Source organism: Drosophila serrata, unplaced genomic scaffold (genome assembly GCF_035046125.1).
Source record: "Drosophila serrata isolate PLE 108 unplaced genomic scaffold, ASM3504612v1 contig_23, whole genome shotgun sequence".
NCBI lineage: Eukaryota > Metazoa > Arthropoda > Insecta > Diptera > Drosophilidae > Drosophila > Drosophila serrata.
In genome coordinates, this window is record NW_028256921.1 from 1811697 (window position 1) to 1824825 (window position 13129).

A 13129-nucleotide genomic window follows, 5' to 3' on the forward strand; every position below is an offset into this window, starting at 1 on the left:
TTTATTGTAATATATAAACAAGCAAAAAAGTGTAAAGGGAATTTATGGTTTATATTTAATTGTAAAATAATAAATTGTAAGGTGATTTGAATACACTCATAGCACTCATCGTCACTATGTGGACGGTAGTCTACAGTGATACGCGTTGTCAAATATTTAAAAATGATTTCTATAATAAATATTTAGATATTTACCTAATATTAAATGGATATTTAATATATTTTCAAAGTAAATATTGATAATAACTATTTTTTTTGCTATTTTTTCCCTGATAAAAATTAATTAATTATAATTTGATAATTAATTGACTTTGATCTTGTTACTGTTTTAAACATACCTGATTTATGTGGATTAAATCACTCGATTAAACCTTGATATACTTATACATATAAACTATAGTAAAAATATGCTTAATTCGTGATTTTTTCGGCATAAACATGCAGTAATTGATTAATTTTCCCCCTCTCTTGCGCATTTTTACATTCTTTTTTTTTTTTCTTTCGATTATTTGTGGTGCGTTGACAGCGCTGTTAGCATCGCTGCTCGCCTTGGCAGCGCTGCGTCATCGACGTCACTGCGGCGTAAACAAGATAATGACCCACATAGATGCCAAGGGAGGGAGGGGGTGGGCGGTATGGGGTGGAGCGAGCGGTACGGGTGCGCATACCAAAGCAAATGCAGCGGCAACGATCTTCGATGTTTTTGCAATTGTTGCTTTTTGTTTTGCGCCTGCTGTTGCTGTCTCTGCTTCCCTCATAAATATTTATGTAATTCGCGTATGCAATTAAATTGTTGCTATTTTTATTTATAATTTATAATCCTACTTCTTTGTTTTTATTTATTTATTTTCTCTTGTTTCGCGATCGGCGACCCCCAAATGCGTTTTTCGGTTTTTGGTTTTCGGTTTTATATATTGCGTGCACTTGGCTCTGGTCCAAATCCACAATCCATAATTTATCAATGTTGTTTGTAATTGACGAAATACAGAAAACAGTGAAAAAATACAATTAAGAAATTAAATATATATAATATTGTATGTTATTTACAATTGTACGTAAATAATACGATACGAAATTCCTTTCGAACGACAGAAATAAGATCGAGCAAGGGCACAGACCTCTAAATTTGCTATAACCTTATATTTAATTACTCGACATTTCGATTAAAATTAATTTCATTTGTATTTATTTAGTAAATACTATTCACACAAAAAATTGATTTGAAGCAAGAAGGGAAACTATCTTCGGGAAGCTGAAATTTATATTCAGGTTGCAATTTGAATCGGAAATCGATCACAATTAAGATTAACTTATAAATATAAATATCGATATTTTTATATGACAATTTTGTCGAAAAATCAAAATTTAAAAAACTCATAATTCAGCCAAAAAAGCATTAATTTCAATTCGGAAAGCTGTTCTATGTTAGTTTTTATTAGATCTATTTATCTGCGTAATCAATTTACAAATTTTAACAATTTAAATTTTTGCCAAATTTTTTTTGACAATTTTATCGATGCAACCCTTTATAAAATTGTGAAAAAATTTCAAATTTTTTTTTTCTTTCTGAGATGTCTAGATCGATTGGGCTGTTGATGCTGATCAAGAATATATATGATTCATAGGGTCGGAAATGACTCCTTCACATTATTATGAGCTTCTGACTAAAATTATAATACCCTGCAATATGCAATAATATAGAATTGCATTAAGAGGTTTATTCATTATACTCTGTATTGCCACTAAAACGGGTTTGAGTTAAAGTCACTATAGTTAAGATATAGTATTTAATTTGTTTATTTATAATACTACGGTTTCCCTTTCAGGTTCCCTTACACCCATTTAGATTTACTCATTTGCATTTCCATAAATGCTTCAGTTTCTATTTTAAATAATACAACCTTTGGTTATATTATTATTTCCTTAATTACTTTAATATCTAAAGAAATTTTCACTTGTGTTTTGTTAATGAAACAAGAACAAACAAATAATCACTTAGATCCATACGTCAAAATTATCTTCAAAATCTGTAGTCCTAACACTCGCCTTACAAATATCTATTATACCGGCGCTCCTCATTATCCCACAAAGGTCAATAGAAAGCAACCGTAATTTAGTTGGCGAATCATTTAAACACATGCAAAATAAATACTAAAAAGATGGGTAATCAAGACCGTGATATCAAGGTCAAGGGCGGCGCCCATCGTAGCTCATTTAAGAGCGGGACAACTGGTAACATGATAAAGAGTACAGCCCCCAGTGGGTCGACAACCAAAGGGGCGCCGCCCGCCAACCGTGCCTCGATCAAGGCCACCGCCCCAAGCGGGTCGAATATCAAGGGCGCCGCCAATGGTGGCAACTCGAGCAAGGGCACTACTTACCAACAGGGTTCCATTAATCGGACGGACAGTCTAATGGATCATCAGTTTTTGCACACGCTATTGAGTTAGTGTCATCTCAATGTCAAATATACATACATACATGTATCCTTAGGTCACCACACACCCCACTCTTTCTTAATAACTTTATAATAATCGTATATTTCTCTTCTCTTTTCTCTTTCAGGTAAGTTGACTATTATTATCCCATCATCTATGTAAATTGGGTGTTGTCGTGTAAGCCTTGAGTATCCTCAAGTAAAAGCGGGTAAGCGAAAGTCTTGGCTTAAATGCATTCTGGGATTTCTAGTTCCTCAAGTTGGGTGTTATATAATTGTGCAAAATCTAGGGTATATTTTTTAAGACAAGTGGTTGTATCTTCTAATTTGTTAGCCAACTTGTAACCAATATTAGTGTGACCAGGGTTTCATTAAAGTGGGTACAGTCTCACCACGCAATTGTATGCGATAAGCCAAGGAGTTATATATAATATTTTTATATAATAATTAAAAAGACAGGTTTTTTTTAGATTTACGTGGCCAGTTTTCTGAGATATGTAAAGTCTTACCATATATTTCAAAGTCGTTTCTAAATTAAATTAAATTACTTATCTATCAAAGATATAAATGAAAGATAGTTATTTATTTTTAGCCAAGAATTATCTATTTTTGTGTATTAAAACCCTATCGTTCTAGCAGGTAACTCTTAAAAGATATCCTGTGGGGGGGGGGGGGGCACGGCCCTTGTGGAAGTCGTAAATAGCCTTGGCTCTTGCCTTTGCATACTTTCGGGCAGCGCTCGTTAATCAAACAGTACTTTATTTTTACCTCTTGGCTGCATTTTTTTGGGGCTTTCGGCATTAACGGTGCCACGCAAGGCTATTTGCCACCCACTCTCTCTTTCTCACTCTCTTTCTATTTGTTTCCTTGCTGTTTTGTGTGTTGATTCATCGTCGGTCCCCACTCTCTTCCACTCTCTTGTGTTGTCTGCGTCTCGGTTACCTAATTTTTGCATAAGCCGACACACGAGATTCCGGTGCAGCGCACACGCTCGCACTGCCACTAGCACATTCAGATACAGATACAGATACAGATTCAGATACAGATACATTTACACAGGTGTGATAAACACACGCATCGCATGCAAATGAGCTTTTCGACGACTAGAAATTCTTTTGCGCGCGCGCTCTTTCCTTCACTCCCGCGCTCCCTCTCTTTCTCCCACACTCTCTCTCGCAGATACTTCTTTGCCGCTCTCTTTCCATGTGGCGATCAATTTTGCGGTTGTTCGCAACGTTCAATGCTCCGATACATTTACAGCAGAGTTCAGTAAACTAATATCGAGGAAAACTAAATACTTGTGGGAAAGTTATAGAACTGCTCGTAAAATATTTGCATATTTATTTATCAGACTATTTATTATTTAATAAAATTAAATTAAAAAACCAAAAACAAAAGTCGCAAAAGGTTCTGCTTAAATTAAAGACGTATTGCTTCGATTTTTTTTCTTCTATAACAAATAATACAAAATTTAAATGTATCGATATAACTCTATGAAGGTTTCAAGATTATATTATCTTGACCTGTGCTGTAGATGGCGGCGCCGCTGCTACTGCGCTGCCAGCGTCGCTGGCGATAGCGGTGTGAATGTGATGTGGATGCCGATGTTTCGACTCGCTCACTCGCGTTGAATCCATCGAACAGTCGCGTCGTACTCTCCCCTCGTTCCATCCCGTTCCATTCGGGCGTTCCCTGTGAGATTTCGCGTTCCGCTGGCTCTATTTACTTGTTGTTGCGCTTTTATCAGCAAAGCAAGCAAGAAAATAAATATCAAAAAATAAAAATAAAATCAAAAGGCGAAACAAAAGTGAAACAAATTCGTGACGCGACCGATTATTTCTTCTTTTTTTGTGTGCCAACCGTGTGTTTAGTGCAGTGTAATGTGTCCCCAAATAATACAAAAAAAAAAAAAAAAAAAATCGAAAATCGAAATCAATATGCATTGAAATCCAATTAGTTGCCCCATTGTTGTTTTTGCTGCCTTTTCTGCTGACACCGTTACACCGTTAAAGGCAAAATACAGAGAGAAGTAGAGAAGATAGAAAAAATGGAGCTACGAATGAATGAATCCGATGAATGGAATCTCCGTCTAATTGGAGTTCATTTCGGGGAATTGTGAAATTTTGCAACTTTAACTTTAACATGACGGATAACACTTATACACGCGCGCACGCACACACACATTTGCGTAACGCCAAGCTTGTTATGTATATATTTATGTTTGTATTTATAGTGCGGGGAATTTATTTTTAGCAACAGAGAAGAGAATGTTCTAGAAAGCTTGTTGTTTTTTGTTTTAAAGCCATTTTTCGTCGGCTCTTTAAAAAAAAAAAAAAAACACTTGTCATACGCGGGCGCACAGCACACACAGACACGCACACTTAGACAATGCAGCTTCACTACAAAACGAACACGAAGACGAAGAAGAAGAAGTGGCTAAAAATTCATCAATGGAAAAGTTTTTGCAATCTCCCCATCTCGCTCTTTGGTGCCCTCGCTGGCTCCCTCTTTCCCTCCTGCAAGGCACACAACAAGTGGCGAAGCGAAGCGGCGACGGCGGCAGCGGCGTCGTCTTCAAACCAGTTTTTTCTTTTTGTGTATCGTTGTTGGCACTGTGCTTGTGCTTTACACTTGAAAAAATAACAGAAAGATTTCGTTGTAACTGGGAATTATTCAATAAGTTGCCTCTTATTTATTGCATATTTTTTATACCTATTTAAAGATTAATTAAATTAATTTTATTTCATTAAATTCTATTAATTAAATTGGTATTATTTTATACCCGGATTGGGCAATGTGAATTACTTCCATCTAGGGAATATGCATGGCTTATCCATTACTATGTATTGATGATCGGTCTTAAATATTTATTTACTCTCTTCATCGAATTCGTACTTGGGAATCACAAGGACACTTGGTGCATAAACGTGAGATCTCTTAGTAGTGTAAACTTTAAATGTTTATGACTTTTTCGAGGCTTCCTTGGTTAATATTTTCTACATATACTTTCCTATAGATACTTTCCTATAGGTACTTTCCTATAGGTACTTTCTTATAGATACTTTCCTATATATATTTTCTACAGATACTTTTTTATACATACTTCCCTATAGATACTTATGATTATAATTAGTGGTCAAGAAAGTAATTGTTTTCAGTGCAATTAGTTACTGTTGTTGGTGCGCTGCGTCTGCGCGCTAATTGGTGTTGGTGGCTCTCTCTCTGTCTCTGCCCCCCCCCCCCCCCCTGGTCCCTGTGGCCCGCCCCATTCCAGTGATCAACATTTGCTTTTATGGGCAAAAGTTCTTCAATGAGCATTGGCTGGCGGTGGTACGGTGGGGCGGGAGGTGTGGCTGGTGGCGGTGGTGTGCGGTTCGAGTCGGTTGCAGTACGTGCATGCAATTCCTTATTGGCGACAATGTTGAAATATGCGACTGCTCCAGCCAACGTCAGAGAGAGAACTGCATCGGCCAAGAAAATAGGTACTCAACTAGGAGTTTCCCTTCAAGCTAAGCTTTAAGCGCTGATAAAAGATACAACTTGTATTCATCGGCCTTAGCAACGTAGAAATTTGTTTAGTAAAATCTGTCAAATACGTGCTAATTAATTGTGTATTTATTTAGCATGGGTAATTTCCGTAAATAAATGTCATAATGTTTGTTTTTTTCTAGTCAAAATCCAATTTACAGGGATATTGACTTATATTCTTACACTTAATGTTCTAATAATTTAGATAATTATTTAATACTTTACTCCTTAAGCTGGAAGATACTAAAGATAGGATAGGATAGATATAGATGAAGATACTTTACTTCAAAGATAGATTTAGCCTGCTGAGTGTGACCAAGGCTCGTGACTATTAAGACAGTGTGAACATTATCCTTGTTATCCAGAATAGAGTGACCAGGATTAGAGAAATTCCAGTGTTACCAAAGGCGAATGTGCTGCTTAGGACTAAGAATGAGGAAGAGCCGTTTTTGTGACTATTAATGTGACTGCTGCTGTTAATGGTGGTCTGGGCCAAAAGTGAATTATTCATGTTGTTGCTGTCGCACGCTGCCAGTGGAAAATTCCCAAAAAAAATTCGCATGAACTGTGCCGGCTGTGCTCCTCCTCCTCCTCCTCCTCCTTGGCTCCTCGTTCCTCATTCTTCGGCTTCGGCTTCTCCTTCTTTCTGCTCCTTCTTCTTCTTCTTCGAGTGCCCCCCAAAGGCGAAATGTTGTATTCGAAGTAACTTTATGTAGTTGTTGCTTTTGCTCTTGCACACTCTTTCGCTTTAGTTTTAGTTTTATGTTTTTTTTTTACTTATTTTTTTTATTTGTATTTTTTTTTGTTGTTGTTTCTTTTCTTTAACATTTTTTTTCTTTTTATAAAAATAGCGCAGACGATGAAATATTTGCACACACACGCACACACACAGAAACAAATGTTGTAGCATTTGCTAATTTTCTTCGTTTGTTTCGCTTGGATTTTTTGTTTGTTGATTTTTCTGGTGCTTCGCCTATTGCCCCTTTTCACCCATTTCCCCTCTTTTCCCTCCCTTTTCCACTGTTTCTTTTTGTATTCCCTTCCATCTGGCATTTCTCATTTCAAATTTGTGCGCTTGTGCGAATTTGAAGTAATGAATTTTTTTTGTATGGCAAATTGTTTGCATTTTTATTATGACGATCACATTTTCCTCTCTCTTAAGCTTGCCTTTCTCCCTCTCTTCGGTGCTCTCTTTCACTGCTCCGCCCACACCTTAAATGTGTCAATGGTTCAAGGCAGACGGGACGGAATGTATAACAAAAGAAGAAGAAGAAGGTGATGGGGACATAGTGGAGGAGGGGGGGGGGGGAATGAGGAGGAGAACAATCGAGGGAGCTTTTTCCCCAAAAAGCTTTGCGTTAAGTAGCTTTGCTTTAGTCCGAATTTAAATTTTTGGGGGCCAAAACCACATGAATCGCCTTAAAAATATATTTATTCCATATTAAATTTAAGAAAATTAAGACCATTGGTGCGTCTATATAATGTTTGATCTTGAGAAAACATTATGTTTTTTAGTCACTCTAAAACTTGTAATTAAGGTATTCCTATTTGTATCTTCAATTATTAGAAATTATTATAAGAAGTCTTTGAAAATATTACACGCTTTCAATGATATTTTTCACGTTTTCAGCTTGTGATATTCTTCGCTTCTAGAATCTTAATCTCTTTCTTCTTAAGTCTCTGCTCATTATCAAAACCGAATCAATCTTGTTAAATGCAGTTCTTGCCGGCTTTAATCTTCCATAGCTCTGTCCCTTTCCAACACAGGGTACTGCCATTTCCATTTGGAGTCAGCTGACTTCTGTTCCACTCATCCCATGCGTTCCCCAGTCCTAGAGTCCTCCCGCCTTTTTCTCTCCTTAGGAATATCTGAAATCAGAACATATTTTCACGTCTCGATTTATTTAATTGTTGTATTATAATGACGCTAATGATGACGCATTAAAAAAATTATAAAACAAACGACAAAAAGTCGAAATAAAGTTGCCCCCGGCGATTTCTCACGCCCATTTTTGGAGATGAATTGGTTTTTTTTTTTTTTTGGATTTTTGGGTAACCAGAAATGTCAATGTGATTGCAAAAAATGTGTTTTATGTGTTTTATTCATACATACACCACATTTGAAAACAAAAAAAGCAATTCCGAATTACGGCCAATGGCACAAAAACCAGTGCAACGCCATATAATAATGACAGTAACATCACTTCACTTAGAAATACCAGTCCGTTTTGTGAGTACAGTGAGTTTCATAACTTGGCAACTGCAACAACTTCCGGTCATGAAAGAATTCGCTTGTTTTCGTGACATAAAATTGATGGTTTAATTTATAAAATTTAATTTAAAATACTTTAGTAATTACTAAGTTTTTGAGCAATCAAAATATTTGTAAATTAAATGGTTGAAAAAAATATTTTAATCCCAAATAAACAGTTTACAGAGTAATCAATTGAGTTATTTCGAAACCCGATACGCACTGTATTTTCACACAATATAGAACCTGCTGACGTTGTCGCATTGTTTATTATCGTTCAATTAACATTTTTCACTTCAATTTGCAATAAAATAATACGTACAATAATAATGACAAAGCAGGACGGGGATGATACGGAATCGAATCGAATCGAGTATAATGCAATGGACTGATATCAAAGCAAAAGGAAAGGAAAGGAAAGGCGGCAGTGGCAGTTCGGTCCAAAATAAAAGAGTAAAAATAACGATATCGACGTAAACATGTCGTCGGTTGGATACAAAAAAGCTGGCCAAGAAGCCACACGACGTCGACGACAATGTCGGGTAATAAAAGTGTGACACAAACAGTTCCTCCAGCACGCGCTGTTCCATTCCATTTCGTTCCGCGCTCAAAATTGCTTTCTCGCTCATTTAATTAACTTATTTTTTATTGCATACAATTTTATTAAGAGGGTTTGTCCGTTGATTGGATTGTGGGGATTGTGTGTGGGGCATACAAATCGATTGAGGGGGCCTGTGGACATCATCATCGTTGCCTGTAAAATTTAATTTCGTGCTTAATGACAACACAATCAATATGTGTCTGACACAATTGAGCTACTACTTCTTGAACCTTTGGCTTATATTTAGGATTGGTTTTTTAATCATATAACAGCTTAATTATATTTAGGTTGTATTGAGCTCAACTTAATAAAACGTGTTTCATTTCAGTTGTTCTTATTTTGATAACAATCAACAAATACTATCTTTTTCTTAGGTTTTTAATGTATCTGCATTGCAAATTACATTGTTAGATTAATATAATATCTTTTGCTAGGGCAATGTTCCATTCCACCTTTCCCTATGTAACCGAAAAGCCATTAAGTTTGATATTTGTGAAATACAGAAAAGTACTTTTAAGGCTTAATAAATTTGCGAGAATTGATTTGCTGATATATAATGTTCTCTATCCCGATCACTGTCATTAGGTCTCTGGTGTCGATGGTATTGATCGACAAGTGCCATTGGCAGGTTGAATCTAATCTGTTAATTGAGTTCTACAGGGAAATGTTGTCAATTAAGGGGCGGTGCAGGTTGCAGGGGCTATTGCCCCGATAAATTGTTGATTGAACTGATTTTGCGGAAATCCATCGCGCAAAACAATAACAATAACAACAACAACAAAATGCACTTAATTTATGCGAGAATGTGGAAATGGCGGAAAAGCATTCGGATTTGGAATTGGCATTGCCATTCGCCTGGCGCTCGCTCCTCTTTTCTTTATTTGTACTTTAGTTGTGTTTTTTCCCGCAATAAATACAGGTGAATGGAGTTCTGTATTGAATTGATTTCGTATCGTATTCTATAGAGAGTGTGCCGTTTTTATATATATTTATAGTATATAGCCTCAGGTGCGCTTTTTAACCTTTGCGGTTTACAAGCACGCTCGGATTTGGGCTCAGATTTGTCTTTGGTTTTGGCCATTTGCGGTTCTTTTGTTTGTGGTGCTATTGGTGTTGTTCTTACTGTTTTCGTTTAGTGTGCGAGGCCAGTGTTAAAACCGCACTGAAACCTGTTGTTTGGTGTCGGTAACTTCACGCCAACACTCCCCGTTCCCAACGTTCCCGCCCCTGTCCAATTGCCAAGGTCGATTATCGACCGCCGCCCCAAGGCTGCAAAGGAAAAACCAACAATATAATAATAATAAGAAAAGGCCACAAAAAAAATAATTAAACTAAATATAGTTTAGAAAGTTACCCTGATTGATTTGTCGTTTTTTAGGTATTCCATTTCAACTGTTTCAGGCGCACGGTTAACGATCCTTCTCTGCCCTTGGTTTCATTCCCACTCGTTTCTTATTAGTTAGCATCACTTAGCCGGTCGCCAATTAGTCGATCAACAATCATCGAAACGTTTCGAATCGGCCAAAGCTAAAGCCAAAAATAGACCGTAGACCCCTTTTCAAATATTTATCATTCGCCTTTTGGCTATTTTTAATGCAATTTTGCTACGTGAAGAGGAGGAGGTGACGGAATGGGGCGGAGACGAAGACGTTTAATCAGTGGCGCGTGGCGTCTAACGAAATTATCGCATGACCAACTAAATCGCAATCCTCTCCTTCCCCCCGATTAAACTGAGACTTTTCACCACTCGCCAAAAACTTTCCAGTCTGCTGCACAACAATGTGAAACGGAACACGAAACGTTCCTCTTTTTTTGATATACATATAAATTGATATATTTATACCCTTGCAAAGGGTATTCCAATTTCGATCAGAAGAAATCTAGAAAGAACCGATATACTCCTTAAGGCAATGGATCCTTTTGTTTCATTCCATTCCGTTCCTAAACGCACAGAAATACCTTCTCTTTAGGGCTTGAGATACCCTTTCTTATCGATATACAGTCGCTAATAATTTCAAGGGTATTATTTAGTCCAGTTTTTTTTAAATTTGACTTTCTTTCTTGTTTTTTATTGCGTTTCATTGCGAATCTTTTTGGCGCAATTAGCAGGCACAATTAGCACATCTGTAGCACTCGTAGCTCTATCTCTTTTCAGCTTGTTTACGTGCAAATTTAATTAGCAGCAAGCTAGAAAGAGACGGCATGGAGGGAAGTACTACTGGCAAATTATTGGATGGAAATTTAATGGCATCAAGCAGCGAGAAGGTGAAGTCTTGTTTGTCCACAATTATTGATTGAAGAAAGGAAGTACCCACACACAACTTTTCCACTGTCGATCTGCAATTAGCACTTGCTTATTTATGCGTCGAATTCATTTTCCGCCTTGCACTTTACTCGCAGTAAACATTCCAGACTCTAATATTTATATTTATATAGGGTTTATCACTTAGCAGGTTGTCCATCGAAAATCCAATCATCACGTGCTTACCCTAAAACGCCCCCGAATCCAAATTGTCTCTGAATTGAAATTTCAATTCCCTCCGAGCTCTAAGGGTTCCAGTATAATCTGGTCTGAACTCGTTTTCTGGCCCCTTTCATGAGGTTGTGCAAGTGCAGGCGCACTTGGGTTAAAAATCTGGATTGTCTGGGGGGGAAATCTTATCGCCACTATAAAGTAGTAGTGTTTGTCTGGTGTCGGGAAATGGAGTGTCTGCCCAGATATCAGAGTTCTTATGTGACTCGACAGAGCATAAATAGGGTACAACTGGGGGAAATGGAGAAAACTTTTGGAGAAAACTGTGTTGGAGAAATGATAAGGGTTCAACATCAAGTCAAATAACCAGTAGAAGTTTCATTAAAACTAAAAAGGTTGAACTAATTGAAGCTATCTTGAAGATACTTAAGATAGGTAATTGATCTCTAAATAAAGGGATATTAGAATCAATTACCTTAAAACTCAATAGAAATATTTACAAAGAATATTTTGATGCTTCAAGTATAAAGATTTTGTATTAATCTGTTTTGATAATGATAATAACTTATGTTTAATTACAAATTATAAACGTAATATTGAGAGAAGGGATATTTAAATTTCGAGGCAGTTACCACTGTACTAAACTGGTCCTGACCTTTGTATGGACCCTGCACTGTGTTGGCTTTTGTTTTTTAAGTAACAATAAAGCCAAAAAAACAATAACATTTTGAAGTTAAGAAACGGAGAGAAGAATGGCAAGAAAGAGCAACTTCGAGGTTCGTGTTCGCTTTCGTCTTTGCCTGACGTAAATGCCGACACGCATTGCGTCATTGTGGTAAGAAAGAGATCGGAGATGCGTGTAAGAAAGAGACGCACAACTCTTATTTTTGCTCTCAGTGAGAGAGGTGAGCGTCGTCGGTTTCGGCTTTTCTCCTCATTAATGTTTCCAATTTTTTTGTTGACTTTTTGTTGTTGAATAATTTGTTGTTGTATTTTCTCTGATTCGGGTAATGGTATTGGTGTATTGTTGTTGTTGGTATTTTTCAGCTGATGACACACGCCACAATCATTTGAGAGAGAGAGAGAGGGAGATGGTAAAAAGGGGTCTATAAATAAATAAACATTTTTGTTGGGGGTACAAGTGACCTCTTTGGCTGTGGGATAATCCGGGAAAAATCGGTTAAATCTATGCCACAACACTATCTTGATCTACTCAGTTGGAATATGTATCTGTATGGTGGTGTCAAAAGCCACTTCAATTGGCTGATGCAATTCATTGAGGATTTTGCGTATGTTTCCTTCAAAACTCCACCACATTCCGCTCCCCCGTTCTCCGTTTCTCGTTCCTTTCCGTTTCGGTTCAAATTGTGTTTAGGTTTAGGTTTTGAAACGGGTTGAAGGGAGTTCGCTGGCTTACTTTTATTTTTATTTAACTTTATTTTGTTGCTTTCGGTTTTGTTTTTGTTTTGTTTCTCGGTTTTCTTGGCTCGCTTCACGTTTTGGGGGACAACCCAAGTACTTGGAATTCTGCATTTAGTCAGCACACACAGGCGCTCTCTTTTTTATTTTTTTTAATTTGTCTTGTCTTTTGGCCTTTTTTTGTTTTTCGTTTTGTTTATAATTTGCTTTGACGTGTGGTTGGATTGAGGTAACAAAAAACTATATATATTTAAAGTGACTAAGCCAATGTCGACAATCCCAGTGGCTTTAACCCACTGACTCTGATGAGTAACCACATAAAAAAGGGGGTTTTTCTTCAAAAGGATTTACTCCTGTAAAGTATAAATAAGGAAATGTATTTTCCAAAACATGAACATGACTCATGAAATTTATTTTAATA

General features: G+C 36.8%; 1 protein-coding gene across 11 annotated transcripts in view; it reads left to right on the plus strand.

Moving 5' to 3' along the window:
- sgg (glycogen synthase kinase 3 beta homolog shaggy) overlaps positions 1-13129 on the plus strand; it is a 66920-nt gene that overhangs the window by 20659 nt on the left and 33132 nt on the right. For 2 of the 11 annotated variants that reach the window (XM_086830726.1, XM_020950637.2), the window contains exon 1: positions 4053-4313. The exons of 8 other annotated variants lie outside the window; for them this stretch is intronic. Coding sequence is in view for 1 of the 3 variants with exons in the window: in XM_086830752.1 (XP_086686878.1) it covers positions 2159-2444 (286 nt within the window). In the remaining 2 variants the exon portion in view is untranslated. Of the gene's footprint in view, positions 1-2008; positions 2445-4052; positions 4314-13129 lie in introns of those variants that run through there. One more of the 11 variants, XM_086830752.1, reaches the window with a different exon arrangement.